Below are 18,988 nucleotides of genomic sequence, written 5' to 3' on the forward strand. Positions count from 1 at the left end.
CAGTTTGGTCTATGAGAATGAAACTAGTTTGTCTATTTTAAAACCTTGTAATATAACACTCAAGAGATAAAAGTTATTTCAGAAATATAAAAAACAGATTCCGTTGAAATATTTATTGTTTATGGACTATTGCAACTGCAATGTAGTCTTCGTAAGCATATACCGTAACCATGACGGTCTAAAATTATCTGGGACATTATCATATACATATAAATAAGATAATTACCTTTAGGCTATAACCATTATATATATACATATAGTACTACATATGTATTGAATTAAAACGCTTCCGTTTTTATTAAAAAATGATGACTTTATTAAATTTCGCATTTTCATCGAATGTGTAGAACAACAATATACATACAAGACATAAAAAACATTACATTTTCCGTTGCACTATGCACTTCATTTTTCAGTTGGTCCTCCAAGAGGAAGACACTTGCTTTATCGTGTGGATGCAATCAGACTTGCGGCATATCATTGTTTTCAACCAAAAGGCATTTCAACATCTCGTTTCATTATAAAAATTTCAATAAAATCTATCACAATATGAGAATTACTTATGGGATTGTTTTGTTTTGTGTACCTAATCTTAGACATAAGTCATATCCTTTTATAAAAATATAGATTTTTAATTTTAGGCAATTGTGTGATATCTAAAATAAAACTGCATTAACCATTAAAAATTGCCTGCGTTCTAATGGGCTATGTAGAATTTTCAATAAAATATATATTGTTTTCTTATGTTTTTTTTTTTTCAGTTTTGTGCGTTTTTTCATATCTTTCCATTGGGACGGACAAGAGCTTAATGTGTAAACATACATATGAAAAGGCCGGGGACAAATATATTTGCAATTAATTTTATACTTAACTTTAAACTTTACCTTAAGGTCTACTGCACTTTAACGCGAAAGTGTGATACATTAATAATTATTTTCCTCATTTAAGGCCTGTAATTGTGATTGTGCGTGTTTTCGGCTTCAGTTCTTATCAAACAGCCTCATGTATGGGTGTGTGTGTGTGTTAATTTGTTTTGTTCGCTCTTCATCTTCTTACTGATAAGGCTTTAAGCCAAGCCCTTAAAAAATCGTATTTAAAAACACATGCAATACATACAATTACACATATATTCAATTCCTTTTACATAGCTATTGAGCTTTACCTATGTATGCTATCTATGTATACGCTAGATAAAAATTGTTGCACACACACACACAAAACTTAAGCAGAATATTAAACACGTTCAGTCTAAATAAATACTTGTAGAATTCGTTTGAATTTCGAGATATTCGTGGGGATATTGCATTTAGTTCTATATAGCGTTGATTTTCGAAAAACAATAATAACAGCAAACTATTTATTGTAATAGCAATGAAATGAACGCGTCCAAATATTTGTTCATGGGTATTCGAATATTGTTTTTTGTTTTCTCGTAGCGCTGTCATTTCTTTTTGTTAGTCATGTGGATATGCATGCAAATTTGTAGCTCTAGATTAAACTTATTTTGTACTTAGATATACATATGTATAATTATAAATTGTAGATATTTATATACTTATATAAAACATACACACATAAGCGGGCCGTTGCCTGAGCTGTGCAGCATTTCATGTTAGAGACATGAAAGTAACATTTAAAAAATGTTTGTGGTTAGTATTGGTTGATGGTGGGAATGCAAGTCAACTATATTTAGTTTTTCTTGATGTTTTAATGCTGACACAGCTCGAAGCCACAGTTACAGAAATTCAACTAAATGTTGCCGAACTAAACATTTATATACGATTAAATTAGACTATAACTAGAGCGTATCAAAAATCAGAGACAACAGTTTGCGTTTCAAACGCGCACAACTGCTGTCTTGTCCATGGGGAAGGGCATAAACAGGGATGGGGACTCTATACTCTACATAGCTAACACTACACACTAAAAGCAAAAATAAACAACGCAAATAATATGCATGCAAAAAAATTCGACTAATTTTGTTGAGTGCCGATTAGCAGCATTAGCTACGGCTCCTCAAATGTAAGTGCGCTTCACTTTTGTCAGCGTGGACGTTTTGCAGGGTAGCTCCTTTTCCAAATGCTCTGTGGAGTTCTTGCACTCGTGACTGCGATCTTTTTCAAGATCTAGATTGGGTGTTTTCTGTGCGCTTGCATAGGCATTGGAGCTGATGAGCAAATTTATATCTTTACCGCTGTTCTGATGCTTGTGTCCGAATTGTGTGGGTGTGGAAAAGTGATTTCGATGGCTGGCATCGTGCGACTCATGGTTGCAATACCGACATTTAATGCCAACAATGCTACCTATAATAAATGCACTCATTAGGGCGCACACGATGAACACGGAATATAAAGTACTCCAACTGGAGGCAGCCTGTACTTCATCCACGCGCGCTGTTGATCTTTGCGGATCTGGAATAAATAATTAAATATTTTAGAATGACTGCAATGTCAAGGATTGTGAATGGACTTACCATGCAAATTTGTCATAACCTGCTCTGGATCGACAGAAGCCAATGTAATTTTGTTCTCGTCAATGTAAGCATTCAAGCCATAATCGTCGGCGCTCGCCAGCTGCTCCTGTTCACTTAGGGTTGGCATCACTCCTGGCAAGGCACCCACATTGGCGTAATGCAGCTTCTGTTCGTCCAGGCCGATGCCTGAGGCGGGTGGGGCCATTGTCACAAGTCTCACTGTTTCAGCGCCGGGCAGAGGCGAGGCAGAGAGCCTAGGACACAATGAAGCAGCTGCCTTCCTGGTCATGTTCATGCTTTGCAAGTAGCTCTTAGTTCCGAACTTGTGCTCACCGCCTGCCAGGTTCTTGCACTCATGAGTCTGTTGATCCCAGGCGCAGTTTGGATCCTGCAGACTTAAACAGCCCTGACAGTCCACAATTAGTTTGCAATGATGCAGGGGGACGGTGACCAACGTGCTATCGCTAACCACCACCAAGGTGTTTGTCTTCGAGGAGATGACCATCTCCCGCACTGCCATTCCCACAGGCAGCACCTGCATCTCAGATATAACCACAGTCTTGAGACGTTCCACGCTGGCATTCTGATGTGTGGTCATTATGTTGATAAACTTTGTCACTTTGCCATCATCCGTTCCTGTATATATGACATCGTAGAAGGCACCGTTGAGTGCCCGTATTTGTGGATCCACTGCAATAGCTGTAAGGCGATGATGCAAATTAACTTTCGTCAGCAATGGACGACCGTGCTCTGCGGGCACCGCGCTCTCCATTAACGGATGATTCTTGATAAAGTTAACAGCTATGCTGGTCAACATGCGTGAGTCCTCCACACACTGTCCAGGTCGCGGCTTGGGCACGTTCTCCTGTTGCACGGGCAGCCAATGGGATTGCGAATCCTTTTGCGATTTGAAATCGCCATCAAAAGCGGCAAGTATATCGTCCACATTGAACGCGCATACCGCAGAACCCGGTATGGCATTCACAGATGTGGTAAATACCGCATAGACTAAAGACTTCGAGCCACTCTCCACAATTGGACTGATGGCCTCTGCAAAGATTTAAAAAGGATTCGTTAGTAACTATTCATGTCTGGAATTAAACCGAGGACCAGACCGAAACAAATAACCATTTGAATTTGCTAAATGCATTGAAATCTTAATCCACATGTGATGTTTTTTAGAATAACTTACGTATTTCATCGAAGTAGAAGGGAAACTCTCCCGGTACCGAGCAATTGAGTCGGGCTTTCAAAAATGATGTCCAGCTCTTGGCATGCGTATAGGGACCACCACGATCGTTTTTACAGACGCGTGCCACACGCGAGTAAACTGCTTTGCCAAAATTCATGAACTCCATGGAAAGCTCCCGGAAAAAGAAGAGCACAAAACCATTTCGCTCAATGGCGCCAACAAAATCAGGTTGATTCAGTTGCTTGAGATCGTATTGCTCGGTGCGCAAATTCTCGCGGTAAATAAGCGGATCCCCGCCCGAGAAATCCGCCACAGTGGCACTATACAGCTGACCATCGGCGAAGGCGTAGGTGCTGTTGTGAGCCGGGCTGTACGGGCACAGGCCCTGGGCCTCAACATCGCGCGTAATCTCATAATGCATATGGCCACGCCTTTGTGCTCCTGCCTCGGTGCCACCCTCGTCGGCGGGAGCGTAATGACGACAGCGCGGTTTATACGAATTGGTGCCGCAGAGCAGCACTTGACCATCATCCAGGCGGGCATAGACGCGCAAATAATTGTGGCAATCCCATTCGTGCTTGCCCTTCAGCGCGCACAGCTCCCGATCTGCATCTGTAGAGTGCCATTCCAGTCTGGAAATCTCGCGAAGTTCATGTAGACTGATATTGTAGATGACGTCCCTGCAAAGTAACAAAAAGTAAACGACACAATTGCTTAATTGCGATGCTAATGGGCAAACCAAATTTTTTATATTTCTATATACATATTTTTTATATTTAGGTACTTAAACGCCTTCATAAGGCAATCGTGCATTCCAGCAGCTGCTTGGACGGCATGTGCGGCGTGCTAATGAAGCGAATTAAATGAAAACAAATGAGGCGCGCTCGCCGTGCCAACCAGCAACAACAATCGCAATAGCAATAGCAACATCTACAATATGACATATGTATGACAACAAAAATGCAAACATGTTTCAAGGTTTTTGCGCAAATAATTAGAACTTAATTACGGTCTAAGTTGATATACGAGTATAGTTGTAGCATCTAAGCAATTAACAACGCAGTGAAACGAAATTTTGAAATTTGGTGAGATGTGCTCAGATCGGATAGATAGGAAAATATTATTAGGTGATGACATTTTGCACAGCACTCAGAATACAAACAGATGAGAAATGTTCCACTCTAAAACCCTGATACGCCACACTCTCCCACCTCAAACATAAAAAATACACACACGTACATACATATGTATGTATGGGATATTATAAGCCAAACGCAATCTTATAACAATTTACTGTTGTTCCTTGAAGTACAAACGATTAAAAAACTATAATAACCAATAATATTTCTGAGAATAATTGTGCTATCGCATCATACAAATTCTTTTTAGAAGTCCAGTAAAATATGCTTAAGAAAGCGATTCCATTACTGAGGTTTTTAATTTATAGAGATTACCATTTAATTGTATTATTGTACATTACAAATTATAAGTACGATTAAAAGCTTGACGAATGAAAAACAAACAGTTGTCATTTAAGGATAAAGTCGAGTTCAGTTTTAGCATTGCGATATACGAGTATGTATGTAGTCATATAACCCCAACAACATATATTTTTTCTGCAGAAAAACTGTCAAGAAACTCGGGTTCTGGCTGTTGTTAAGGTAAGCAATATTGTTGGTTTCAACCAAACCCTTTAAAGTTTTTAAATTTCATGTTAATAAATCAGGTTTCATGCGAAAATTAGCGTCACACTGGCCATGCGATGCGTCAATAAAATTGTATACAAGTTGCATGGCCAGAAAGTTGTTTGGTTGGCATTCGCGGCGTTCTAGGAAATTGAGAGGTCGGGAAATACACTTGACTTGAAAATGCAAAATGCGCACAACTGGAAAGCGTAAATTCAATGGCACGTTAATTATTCTACGAATCGAACAAATTGCTATGAACAAGTGGAATACATGTAAACAGCATAGGCCAGCGCGATTGCATTGCAAATACAAGCAAGGAACAATAAGTTAACAAACATTGCATTTAAATTGAGCAATAAATTGTTTATCCTATACAATAGCAATACTTACTTGGCACCAACTAGAACGCTGGCATCATTGTGATCCAAAATCTTAAAATAGTCCGTTTTGTTGCCATAGAAACTCGCCGTGATCTTATCTTGCTCTGAAAAGGTGCAAAGAAAATTCAATTAGCCATATAATATATTGAGAAAATGGTTTAAACAAAACAATGAACATGTGTGTGGCGTATGGGCGTTCGTCGAGTTGAGAACTAAAAGTAAAAATAAATGCAGCATGAAGTGGACGCTGGTGGGTGGAAAAATACACTCCCGCCGATACAATTTCTGATTAACAAATTCGATTGGTAAATCGAAGAAGCAATATGAGTGTTTTGAAATAATGTTTAATTGTATGTATTGTATATGTATTTAGAATAGCTGTTGCACATATTTAAAATGTAGTATAGTAATAGTGTGTGGAAGGAACTTTAAACTATCATATAAGACTAATCAAAAATACAAACATTAAAGACATGAAAATGTGATAAATTAAACGAATATCTGTAGACATTTTTGCTCTTGACATAACTTATGTTTGTTAGAAATCTTATGAACTATCTCTCACTTCTTCTAACAAGATGAATTTTCGTCGGTTGTAAAAGGTGCATAATAATCTGCAGCTTCATTTTTTTCCATCGAGCAGTGTATGTTTTGAGAAAGTTGTGCAAAACTGGGTGCAGTGATTGTTTGCGCGCACAATGCAATGGTAACGACTCATTTTAATGGATATATTCAGCAACTTTTGTTGCTCACTTCTGAGGAAGCTGGGATTTGCCGTTCTGCGATTTGCAGTTCTGGGACTTTGGTTTCATGCATAATTCAGAAATTTATATTCGACCACTTAATCGAGCTGACATTACCACTTTTCTCTTGTGTTCTTGTTCTAAATAGTTCATGATAAAACATTAGTTGGCATAATTATAAACATATACATACATATCTATGTATAAGCATTCGTATATGTTTGCATGCTAAGTAACAAGTGGCCGCGTTTTAATCTAATTTTCTTCGACTTCTACTTCTTGTGCCACTTTGGAGGAAATGCTAATTTGCTGCAAGCATTGCAAAATGGAACCAAGTCGTCGCTGCTGCTGCAACAACGATAAGCGAGAATTGGAAGGCGCTTGTTTAAATGTTGTCATTGATAGACGAGGCAAAGAGAATCAACTGGCACAAAAATAAATAATAATTATTTGCGTATTATGGTTGCATTTGTATGCCTAGGTGGGGGGGCGCGTTTGCTTATATATCTATATGTGTGTGTGTGCGGGTGGGTGGGGCATTGACAACTTACGTGCTTGCAAATCGGGTCGCACATCGGGCATCCATGCACTGTTGAGCGATGCGAAGCAGAACCACAGCAAAATTAGATATGCTGCGCTTTCAACGCGACTCCTACTGTATGCAGTTGTAATTAGCATTGTTATAGTTGTTGTTCTTGTTGTTGATGTTGTACTGCCGTTGAACGTTGAAGGTCTCTTGACGTATTCTTGTATTAAGTTCAATTGATGTTTGTCTCCCTGTCTCTTTATATATGCAAGTACTCGTATGTAGATATTTACGAGGTTTCTCTATTCGAGCACACTTTGAAACGATTGCCAGTCGGTTTTTGCTGATGATTCAGCAATGGGTAGGCAGGCGGCGCAAGCTCGTCTGGATTGCTTGATCTAGGGGCTTGGGTGGTGCCGATGGGGCTACGACTGCGACTGTGGCACGTCGAGACAGCTGACAGCTGACAACTGGCCTGGCCTGACTGGTTTTAATCACTGCCGTTTGCCATTATAGTGGTCGCAGTTGTTGTTGTGCTCATTGCTGCTTGCCATTGTTGTTTTTGGTTTTGACGCTGTTAGTGCGCCGCGTAATTTGTTTTATGCACATACGTAGATTTATATTATGTATCCATGTAACTAACTACGGATCACTTCCCTTCCAGCGACTACTATTAATTGCCGGTTGCCTGGCTTTTGTGGTTTCTTACACTATTATTTGTTGAACAAAAAAGAAACACGAAACCTGCAATGAATAAGAAATTTCAAAATTAGCCAAATCATAGATCTTAGATTTTAAGTAAAATGCAGTTTTGACATTAAGTATATTGCATAAATATATAAATAATTATAATTTTTCAAACACAGATAACTATAGTGTTTTTGTTAGGAGGAATAATATTTGCTTATTAACATATTTCCGGGCAAATAAATAGCTTCACTTCCATATGTATATGTACATGTAATGGTGATAATGATTCTGGTTCGAACTTATTTATGCAGTGTTATTTTTCCCGATAAAATATAAAATTTGTAAAAAACCCAGCACAGTGCTAAGCCAAGTTAGAGACTACTGAATTAAACAGTTTGTACTCGGAAAATTAGACAATGCTGCAGGAATTATACATATGTATATCCAAGAGAAAAGTTTCTAACTGAACACACTAGCAATTTTCATTCCAAATTCAAAATAACATTGAAATACATAATTGATTTTCCTTTAATTTTTGTCATATTTCATAATAATCTCGCATAATCACTTCCCAATGCTCAGATATTGATCAATTTATTTGATTATACTTTAATTGTAGTGCTGTGGAGTGGAAGGCACAATACGACAATTACCAAATTTTATGTAATAAATTGTTTGATTCAATTGACAATCAAATTACAATTGCTCTGAGCATTTCACACATTTATGACTTTTCAAATTGAGTTGATAACAAAAACTACACAAAAACTATTCAAATCGTAGTATGCGCACATTGTCGAGTCGCCAATCACAGACTGAAAGTGCGAACACAACAAACGCGAGCGTCGACCGAAAACCGCCGCACTAAACAGTTTTAGAGCAATGTGAAAACAGTTTTAACTGCATTGGCACACCCTAATACGCTCACTGTTTAGAGGTGGAGGCGCAGGCGCGAGGATATTTTGTAGAACTACTACAGTGCCTGTACGTGTTTTTATATGACTCACAACCTATGCCTACTCGTTATTTGCGTTTGTTGGAAACCACGTGCGGTATTTTCCGCCAATTTTCCTTTGAGCCATGGCAGGACGTGTTAAAATTGTCACTTTGGCTGCTTACGTGGGCTATAGTTCGGGCACGTAATTTCCATGTGGGTTTTCATTTGATATTTCAGGTTTTTTTTCTTCTTTCGCCGTGTGGGCATTCGGAAAACTGATATTATAGTTTCTCACGCATCTTTTGATATATGAATGTACCTATCTTTATGCACCGTCAGTCAGTCAGTCTGTCGCACACACTCACTCACCCTGAGATGAGCATATGTCAAATGATCTTTTGTCAAACACGCACACACATACACACACACTTACACATTACTAACACGCTTCGCTGCTATTCAATAAATTACTTTATTGGCTAATTGAAGGTCACAACTTGTTTCAGGTTGCTTGTTTTTGGTCAATGAATTTTGCTTGACGACTTCGACTCGACTTGAACGACAGCGATGGTCGCGGTTGGTGTCGTTTTCACAGCTCTTAGAGGTTTACTGCAGGTCAAGTGACCTCTGACTGACTCTTTAGCCCATGTCTAGAGCGGCTCAAGTTTGTTGTTTAAGTGTTTTGTAATGCCCAGCAAGTGTTGAAATTATAGGGGCTTAGCCGACCTTCTTTGACGGCATTTAAGAATTTCTAAATATGTAAGTAATGTTTATGTTTATGTATTATCAATGCTCATATTTCAGCTATACTATTGTGCACTCATATTTCATTGGCTCAATGCCAGGAAGTCCGTTCCGCTTATGACATACTATACTCATACACAATATACACACTATATATGGTGGTGGTTGGTGCTAATGGCTCTACTTAATTAATGAGCTCATAGCCATAGTTTTGCAGCTCAAGCTGTCTACTTTTTCCATATACATATTAATATGTATATATACACTAAGCACGACTGGCCCACATTTGTTTGCCGACTGAGCAAGCAACTTGTTTGTTGATAACCGATCTTTGGTAAGATAAACCACAGCATCGTGTTCTACAGCTCCTATGTATAGTTTAGATAAGACAGAAATATATGTCATGTCGGGTGTTTGTTTTTTGCTGTTTTTATAATAGTGTATAGAGTTTTTTTTAACCTACAATCTTTCTTTCTGCCGTGTTCCACCACTGATCTAACTTTTTCCACGACCGCATTCTAAGATAGGAGAACGACACATAAAAAACGATTTTGTCACGCTCGGTTAAAAGACGTCTAAAATTTGGTTGCTTTTAAATTCTAATTATTTCGTAGAAAAACAAGCATCAAAGGTTCCAGTTTTTACTTTAATTTGCAATATGAATATTTCCTATAAAAGAAAACTATTTTTATATCACACAACAAGAGGCAGGTCTTTAAATGTTGCTTAATACAGTGCTCATAAGCCTGTACACAATTGTTTACGAAAGAAAAGAAATGAATACAAATGGACAAATAAGTATTCAACGTACCACTTGGCCAGCGTCCATCAATTCAAAAGGAAAAAAATGAAACAATAGTGTATTCAACTTTGTTTTTTTTCTGTTTTAAATGACCATTATAGACGAAAAGACACAAAGTCCAAACATTTTTATGGCGGTGGATGAGCGATGGCAGTTGAAAGAAGAGAAATTGTTTAACTCTGTACACACCCACTAAAGCTACAGATTTATTTTGATATTGTATTATTATTGTAATTTTATTCAGACGTTTGTTACGCATAAAATAACCTTCACATAAATATCGTTTTACTGCTGATTGAGTTTCATAATTGCCAAACAACTATAATTATCTCATTTATTTCTTAAAAAACAACTAAATTTGTAAGTAGATTTTAATTTTATGTGATATTAATGATAGATCGCGCACAATGTACAAGTCTAAAGAAGTTGTCGGACATACATATTCTCACAAAAATATCTGTTTAGAATTTTAACATCATTTAAAAAATTACCCTATCAATATGCGTGAGTGCAGCTGCATATGAAAAAAATAAGTAAATGACTATATTGTTATCTTTCATAGAAACAATAATCAGCGGGACCTGCCTGCAAGCAAAATATGCTTTTCTCACTTTTCCTTAGGGGCGGCACCACATGAAAAGAACTGTTCTTTTGGAACTCAGGAGAGGTGTTAATATTTCAGCTTCGTTAAACGTCTGGTTTTAACTACTTTAACGGCTTCCAAGGAAAGGAGCGTGGTTATAAAAATTATAGTGCACGTTTTACTTTTAATAAAGCATATCGGTAAACGATGCAAACATTTAATTAAAGAACCAATGATGTTGGTAATTAAATTCTGAAATGCCCAACTGTTTTGTTCGATAAGAATTTTTTGGAATGCTGGAATGAATGAACATATGTATAAGTACTTATGTACAGAGGCTATTGCACATATACTTAGAAGTTACGTAATAAATATTGTGAAGTATCACTAGGATGTATTTATTATTCTAGCTATGTTTTAAGAATGCGATAGCTTTTTACTTTATTTGTGTATTCTTTCTAACCCCTAAATCAACCTTTATAATACACGATGCAAGGGTATTTCTACTGCGACGCAAAAAAGTGCGAATTTCTTTCAAATCAACATGTTTGGCACGATCACGTACAAGGCACGCGTCCATCTCAAATTGCAACTACGTCGTAGGCTAAAGTCTGCGCTCCATTTGAAATTGATTTGTGGGTAATTATAAAATTGGCATATCACCCACAACAGTTGGGTTCGGTTCGCATTCAAACAGGCAACACGAGCACAAGATACAACACACTGTCATTCGCACTCACACTTAGCGTGTAGAGGTAGAGCGTGAAAAGACACAACCTGTTGCCGCAAAGGCGACTGCGATGTTGATGGCGATGCCAACTGGGCTGTGGGCGTTACAAGTGGCAACAGGTGGCCATAGCAGATTTAGCCATAAACATGGGACTGCTTGCCTTATTTATTGAGTGGTTTATGTTAGCGTTAAAATTGCCGAACAGTAGTCAAGAGTTGGACACAGTTATGGGTGATGTAATGTGTGCAAATTTCAGTACAGTTGTACTTGCCAATACAGATATATACATATATAAATACATACAGTCACATAAATATTTAAGCTGGTTTAGTCTCTTGCATAACACATACATTCGACGCAAACACGAAGTATTAAATTTATAAAAAAAATAAATCCAAAAACTAGATACAGGAATTGCAACAGTAAGACTCCTTCGACTGTTTTGCTGTTTAGTTTTTCCACTTTATGTACTCTGTTGATATTTCAGTTTCAGTTTTCACTTTGTTTGCTTATCACGGTTTCAGTTATTTATGTAGTTCAGTTCAATGCACTTGAATTATGTTCATTTACTGCACTTTTCTTATCGGGGAAGCAATGGAGAACTGTACTGTGGCCTGGACATGTTGATATGTTGTGGCACTTCCGATCTGCCGCGTGTATGTGTCTCTGACTCATGGATAACAAATTATCGAACAGAATACAATAGCAATAGTAAAATGGTTTTCAACGGAAGCGCTCGAGATGATTCAGCGGCAAAGTGTAACAAATTAAAAAACAAAAACAGTTGGAAAGCGTAAAAACTTTGGTTAATGAACACAGCAAATATGGTGTGACAAGTTTTTCAACTTCTATGCAACATGTTTCTTTTTCATTCACAAAAACTTTTAAGTCAACATGCGGAGCAAATTGTCCATTTAGTAGAATTAAATTGAACGAGCGTGGGAGTTTGAATTTGTGTTTGTTTGATTGTTTAAAGTTTTCGAACGCGTTTAAATCAACATTTACACAGTTGCTAGCCAGTGTGAGTGTGTATGTTTGGGTGTATATGTGTGAATGCGTGAGTGCGTGCGTGTTTTGGTAATGGATCTTAAGTGGGACGCAGTGTTCCACTTTGGAGCAACTTGACACTTGACTTAAGTCGCGTTAGAATTGAAAACGCACGCTTTGCGTATTAGATTTGGGCGTGTTTGCTCTTGACTGGGCGCTGCTTTTCATACAGATGCAAATACATATACCGTTAGATGGAAGTGGAAGCTTTTCCAGTTGTCAAAGACTAAATCATCTTTCTCTATCTGGGAACCGTTTTTTAGCACGGGGCAAATTGATTATGCTTTTAATTTATTAGATTTTCTTCACCAAACTCGTTTTAGAACAACACCTTTTTTTTACAGTTCTGCAGACACTTGGGGCCCGTTCTCTTTGCTTATACATATAAATATGTAGTATGTATGTATGTACATAATTTGCTGGTCGACCAGCCACCGCCTCAAGAGCAGACACAGCGACGTACAAACACTAACGCTCGAAACAAGTCCAATTCACCTGTAGCGCGCCGTTGTCGTCGACTTTTTCGTTTCGGTCTTTTTTCTCGGATCACTAACTTGGCTACCACTTTGCTAGCTAACTCGCGACTACTTGCTGCTTTGGTTGCTGTTTACTAAAAGCAGACACCGCGCTGCACACAACATACACATTCAGACACACACTCACACATTTTATTTTCTTGTATTACTTGTTTTTTATGCTCGCTTCATGTTTGGATTGTTTATTCGTACGTATGTATGCATGTATGTTGTATGCCTCTGTTATTGTATGTGCATAAATTAAAGAGAAAAAACACACGTCTGTACACACACAATAAAAACCTGTTTGTTGCTTTACATGGCTGGATGTGGGTTCAAATGCGCGCGCGGGGGTAGCGTACATACATATGTATGTATTTATGTTTGCTTGTGTGGCGTAGTAGTAGCAGCAGGCGCAACAGCACCTATTAAAGATCACTAGCACTTATTTTCTTCAATTTTTACACACATCAGAAACAAAGCTTATATTTGCATTTATGGTACACTCATAGAGCACACTTTTCTCCAGGCTTTTAACTCACCAAAATGTATTAAAGTACATAAAGAATTAATAAAACCAAGTGAAAAACACAATCTCGTACACAGGTTTACACAGCGACGGCCATTTTGCTTTGAATTGTTTGGTATACGATAGAGATGCGCCAAAAGTATATTTTCGATAAACTATATTCTACATCTGGTGCTGCCAACCTAACGTAATCTGCTAGTCAGCGGCAGCGCTCAACTGCAGCAAGCAGTGCGGAATGGAATGCGCATATGCAAAATATAAAAAAACACAGCGCCTGATAAAAGATACCACTGACATGGCTTAACATTTAAACTCCTGCTGTTAAACAAATAAAAGTGCAATATATAAGTGCAGCAAGATGGGTACAAAGTGAGTACGGTTGACTAACGGCAATTGCCGAAATTTGTAGTAATTTGCAGCCGCATAATTGTTAAAACTTGGTTGCAGGCTAATTGTGAGCTTGTTTGTGTGGGTGTGTGTGTGAGGGTATTTTTCTGTTTGTTTTGGGCAAGCAAATAATTGTACATGATTTTCCGACACCCGCCTTTATTATTATTTTTAATAATACGTTCGATATACTTTTTTTTTTACAGATTTGTAAGGCGCCGAAATGCATGTATGTTTATAATCGCTACGCATGTTTAAATAAAGGTTATTTATTTATTATTTATTTTGCATATTAATTCGCACCAAAACAGTTTTTAGTCCGGACACAAACCCCACACATATAATGCAGCCCTCTTGATAATTAAAGTTGAATCAAAGCGTTTTGATTACACGCACAAGCATAAAGACATGTACACCCACTTCCACTCCCATTCACATGCATGCGCTGCCCTGCAATTAACTAATTGCTATATGTCATCGTCTAATGAACGAGCTATTGTCGCAGTTGTACCTTGCAGCTGTTTTCAAACTGTCGCTGTAAACGATACGATTGACATTCAAATACCTTACACAGGCACGAATGCATAGCTAAAACGTATGCTTATTTATAATATAATATATTTATTTATTGGCACTCCGACTCCTCCTCCTAATATATGCATGTACTTGATGTTGTGCACGCCCTTAACACATTGAACGTGCACAGAATCTTTAACCACAGCCAAGACATCAGCCGCTCTCTTGACAGTTTTTTATATCCATTTATCAGTCAGTCGGTTGGCTCGACCAGCCAGTCAGTTGTGTTTTGATACTATTGGCGTGTGGAAGCAGAATTCAGTCTACTTATCAATGTCGTCGTGGCTGCCGTAGCTGCTATTTGTAGCTCATTACGATAAGCGGCCACGATTCGACTGTGAATATATGTACATATGTATGTACATGCATACATACATATGTAGACACATAAATTGAAGCTATTTCTTGGCTTTACTCGTGCATCACAATTATCCAATACCAAGATGTTTAGTTCTTGGCGATGGCCCAATAAAAATAAGAAGCGATGGCTCAGAAAACAACAACAGCTACGGAAACACAAGCCGGGCAGGTGGACGTGCATTCCACAGTGCTTCCAAAACTGTAAACAATTAATTTATCGTCATTTAATTTTACAGGGAAACAATGATAGTTTTTGTCTATGACACGGAGTGTCTGAAGGAGGAAGCAGATGATCCTGTGTCCGCAGTTCTTTATTTCCATCCTAGCTGGGTGTCGGACACACAAAAAGTTGCTCTTTGCGGCCAACTGATGGGCACAACATTTTTCCTCAAGGATTGCTTCTTCAAGCCACGCATCATCTCTCTGCGAAATGGAAAATTTATGCTCAAGGAGTTCGGACGCTTCATGCTGGTGAGTTGCGGAATTATTGAAGCCATACACCTTCATAGTAAACCATTTCAATTTCAGGCCGTAGGCACAGATCGCAACATATCCGACAAGTTGTTGGAACACCGCGCCGATATGTTAAGCGGTCTATTGAAGCTATACCATCGCGATCTGCAGTCACTGTACGATAATTATGCTCAGCCAGCTCAGCTGAATATCCTAAGCGGGAAGCTCTACCACATATTCGAGACATATCTGCCAATGCTACAGCGCAATGGGAATATATTCCAGAATGTGCCAAAGCTGCGGATGCCAAAGGTGAGTGAAACAATGAATCTGAAATTATGCAATAGTTTCCAGTCTAGGTAGAGGTCTGTATTTGGTTTTGACATAGTCATAGTAATATGGCAACTATATATGGGCTAATGATTCGTTTTGACTTAAATTTTGAAACATTGTAACAAATGTATAAGCGGTGCGGACTGGCTCATTTACATTATTATTATTATATTAACTATATTATGTGCTGCTAGGCTGTAGATTTCTGGTTGTGAAAACATGTATTTTATGAATAATGCAATTGTTTTTTGCACAGACCGCCAGTCACATATTTCTGGAGGCCATACAAACACTGCAGTGCTGTCAGCAGACAAAGGGCATCCTCGGAGGCGCCATACTCTATCACAACAAGTAAGATTATAATTGGCTTTCAATTTGATTTGAATTCTGCTAAGCCTTAATATATTTTCAGAGTGGTTGCATCGCAGCTGGACGAGAGTTTGACAAAGCAGCTGGTGATCAGTGATCCGCGTCATGTGCGGACTGCGGCAGAGCAGCTCAACAACCAGCAGTTTCATATTCCAAATGGTGTGCAAATGCTGGTCATTTATGTGGACCTACAACAGTATCGTCAGTTGGCAGCCGAGGCACAGCGAGCGCAGAATATGCAGACGACACAGCTTGCACAAAACGGAATAGGAATGCCGTTTCAGTATTCCAAGCGGAAATTGAAACGCGATAAATCGCTTATATTTACGCATATTCCTGAGGAGGAGCAGCCAACGGCGACGACGTCTTCAAAAGCTGAGACTGGCCAAAGTGAAATGCCCGCTGCTCGACCGAAATCGATGAGACCAACACATTTGCCGTTGCGTCTGAAGAGTGTGCACAGCAAGGAGCCGGAATCGGGCATCGCGTCAATTAATTTCGATGAGACGGACTCGTACCCGGAGTTCATTGGACGCACTAGTGTTTGCTCAACACCAATGACAGAAAACAAGGTGCTGCCCGTGGCAAATGTCATGTCTATATGTGCAAATCCTGAAGAAGATAGCAATTCAAATGGCAAGACCGGCGCACCGACGAGCTCAACATCGCGCCGCAATTCCCTGAAGCTAGATGTGGAGAAGTTCTTTCAGAATTTCATCAGTAACCCACAGAAACAGATGACGCGCAGAAAATCGTCAGCGGATCTACAGGATGCGCTGCGTCTGATCTCCAAGAAACTCGGCAGCATTTCGCAAAACTTCAAGACCGATGTAAATCGCAATGGTGGCAGTGTCAGTGAAACCGGCGTCGATGCCGGTAGCGTCGACTCGCCGGACTACATTGAGAACGATGAGCAGTGTGGCTCCCTGACTATAACCGATCCCACCTATCCGGTTTTTAATAGTAATGGTCAGCCCATATCGCGAAGTCTATTCCAACAATTTCTCGATCAGTATCACAAACTGTGGGGCGTAGCCAAGGAGCAGGCAAAGGAGGACGCCGAGCTGGCTGCACTTGTTGCCGAATTTCAAGAATTCAACAATGAGATCCAGAAGCTGGATGAGTATATGCAACGGCAGGCAACGGCTGCACCTGCGGCTGCCACGACTACCACTGCAGATAGCAATCTCAACATTGCCGTGAAGACGCCGCTGGATAAGAAGTCTCTGAGCCTGCCCTTAAAGCCTATATCCGACCCCCTTGGAGAGCAGGTCAGCAGTCGTCGCAAGTTATCTAATGTCGGTGGCGTGCCGCTAACGCCTCTTCTGGCCAAACTATCTGTGCTGGCGCTCAGTGACGTCACTCCCGCCGCCTCAAATATTGAGATCCAAACGCCGCTAAATTCCAGCAAAGTTTTCCCAAGACGCAGCTCTCTTAAGTGCGACGATGCAGTAGATGCATTGACTGCGCTGCCAACTGGTGCTCCGCCGCCTGAGACTGTGGAAGACGATAGCCTGCAGCGCACCGAGCTTTACGTATGTGGACAACAAAATATGACGTTGTTGCTGCTCATGGAGGAGGGTGTATCTCAACAGCAATTGCTGGTGCAGCAAATGGTGAGCAAAAGCCAATTAGCTAGTTATACATATGTATGCTTATATTTCCGTTTTTCAAGTTTGACATCTGTGTGGCGAACTTTCCGCATATGGAATCGCAACTGAACCAAACCCTGAACGTGAATGTTGAAGGTGACAGCCGTGATGGCAGTTACAGCTTCATGTGCATTGACAAGAAATGGGACACCCTGCAGCGCAATGGACCGTGGAACCCAATGGAATTGTCAACGCTAGAGAGCATGCACTACGACCTTGAGGATCCCAATGGAGAGATAACTGATTTGATTTTGCGGTAAACACTTTTAACAATCCTTTCTAATTTTTAAGGCCATACTTATTCCAGGATTTAATTCTTTTTTGTAGCTCCAACGACAGCGTCTTCTATGGCTATAAACGCGGTCGCACTGAATTTTTATACAAGGAGCCTGCAAATGATGTTCACGGCATACCACCACCCTCGGATGCTATGAGTAATGTACAAACGCGGGCCAAAACGCGACTGGAACGTGATCATTCCTACATGCTGTTCTAGATTTATAATTTTATATCCATATGGCATTGTTTCGTTGGTCATCCCACTGTTTTTTGTGGGATGGAAGACAAAACAGTACCAAAATCGTAAAGAAGACGCATATTTTATATACTCGCAAGCATAGCCAAAAACAATTTAATATTAAGAGTGGTGTACAGGCGTTCACCTCAAGCCAATTTTATGCCATCCGTTGTAATTTACTTTGCCATTATATACTACTTTTACACGAATCGCTCGATTGTGGGGTGGAATGTATTTGATAACAATATGGTAAAGACACAATTTGAATTGTTTTTATTACATCTACACTCAATACTGTATTGTAAAGACATGTCGAATGCACATTCATATCAATAACGATCACTTGATATGCAAACCTATCACAATTTAGATTCTCTGCGTAATTCTAGTATATGCTTAAATAAGTATGTGTTTGTTCAACAATGTTATAGACAGACGCTTGTGCGTGCTTTTTTTAAACTACTTAACTAAGATAATTAATGCTAATTGCGCAAGTTTCGCAACCAATCTTATTTACGTCTGTTCTTCCAGAGTACAAAATGTTTTAAGAAATATTTATTTTAATATTTAGTTGCTGTGTTCTTGTTCTACTTTACAAAATGTTGTTTAATTTTTAAGAATTCTGATTTCTCTTCTTCTTATATACATATATTTATATTCAAAGGTATTTAAGGTACTGTTTACACAAAAGCTGATAATTTGTGTTTATTTAATTAAATTTATTTTGTTTCTTAATGGTGTTTTAAACACTTTTATTTATTT

The 18,988-nt window shown here is 39.0% G+C and overlaps 2 protein-coding genes across 5 annotated transcripts; one reads left to right on the top strand and one right to left on the bottom strand.

Annotated features, from left to right (window-relative positions):
- Window positions 1–292: 292 nt before the first annotated feature.
- LOC115628080 (semaphorin-1A) lies at window positions 293–13,685 on the bottom strand. The gene is made up of 6 exons (XM_030524057.1): window positions 13,593–13,685; window positions 7,028–7,746; window positions 5,744–5,837; window positions 3,666–4,345; window positions 2,474–3,523; window positions 293–2,411 (listed from the first exon to the last, which is right to left on the bottom strand). Exons 2-6 carry the CDS (start codon window positions 7,152–7,154, stop codon window positions 2,017–2,019), a joined length of 2,346 nt encoding a protein of 781 aa, XP_030379917.1. The 5' UTR covers window positions 7,155–7,746; window positions 13,593–13,685; the 3' UTR covers window positions 293–2,016.
- A 176-nt stretch (window positions 13,686–13,861) lies between these two features.
- Window positions 13,862–18,650, top strand: LOC115633652. Of its 4 annotated transcripts, none has more exons than XM_030531098.1 (8): window positions 13,863–13,948; window positions 14,173–14,230; window positions 15,139–15,373; window positions 15,431–15,667; window positions 15,945–16,039; window positions 16,101–17,673; window positions 17,733–17,965; window positions 18,037–18,650. In XM_030531098.1, the coding sequence occupies exons 3-8, from the start codon at window positions 15,146–15,148 to the stop codon at window positions 18,203–18,205; spliced, it is 2,535 nt and encodes an 844-aa protein (XP_030386958.1). In that variant the 5' UTR covers window positions 13,863–13,948; window positions 14,173–14,230; window positions 15,139–15,145; the 3' UTR covers window positions 18,206–18,650. The 4 variants fall into 4 exon arrangements, with proteins under 4 accessions (XP_030386956.1, XP_030386958.1, XP_030386957.1 ...); XM_030531097.1 differs by having other exon boundaries at window positions 13,868–13,948; window positions 14,173–14,195; XM_030531096.1 differs by lacking the exon at window positions 14,173–14,230 and having other exon boundaries at window positions 13,862–13,948.
- The last annotated feature ends 338 nt before the right edge of the window (window positions 18,651–18,988 follow it).

Source organism: Scaptodrosophila lebanonensis, unplaced genomic scaffold (genome assembly GCF_003285725.1).
Source record: "Scaptodrosophila lebanonensis strain 11010-0011.00,11010-0021.00 unplaced genomic scaffold, SlebRS2 tig00000001-arrow-pilon, whole genome shotgun sequence".
NCBI classification, from domain to species: domain Eukaryota; kingdom Metazoa; phylum Arthropoda; class Insecta; order Diptera; family Drosophilidae; genus Scaptodrosophila; species Scaptodrosophila lebanonensis.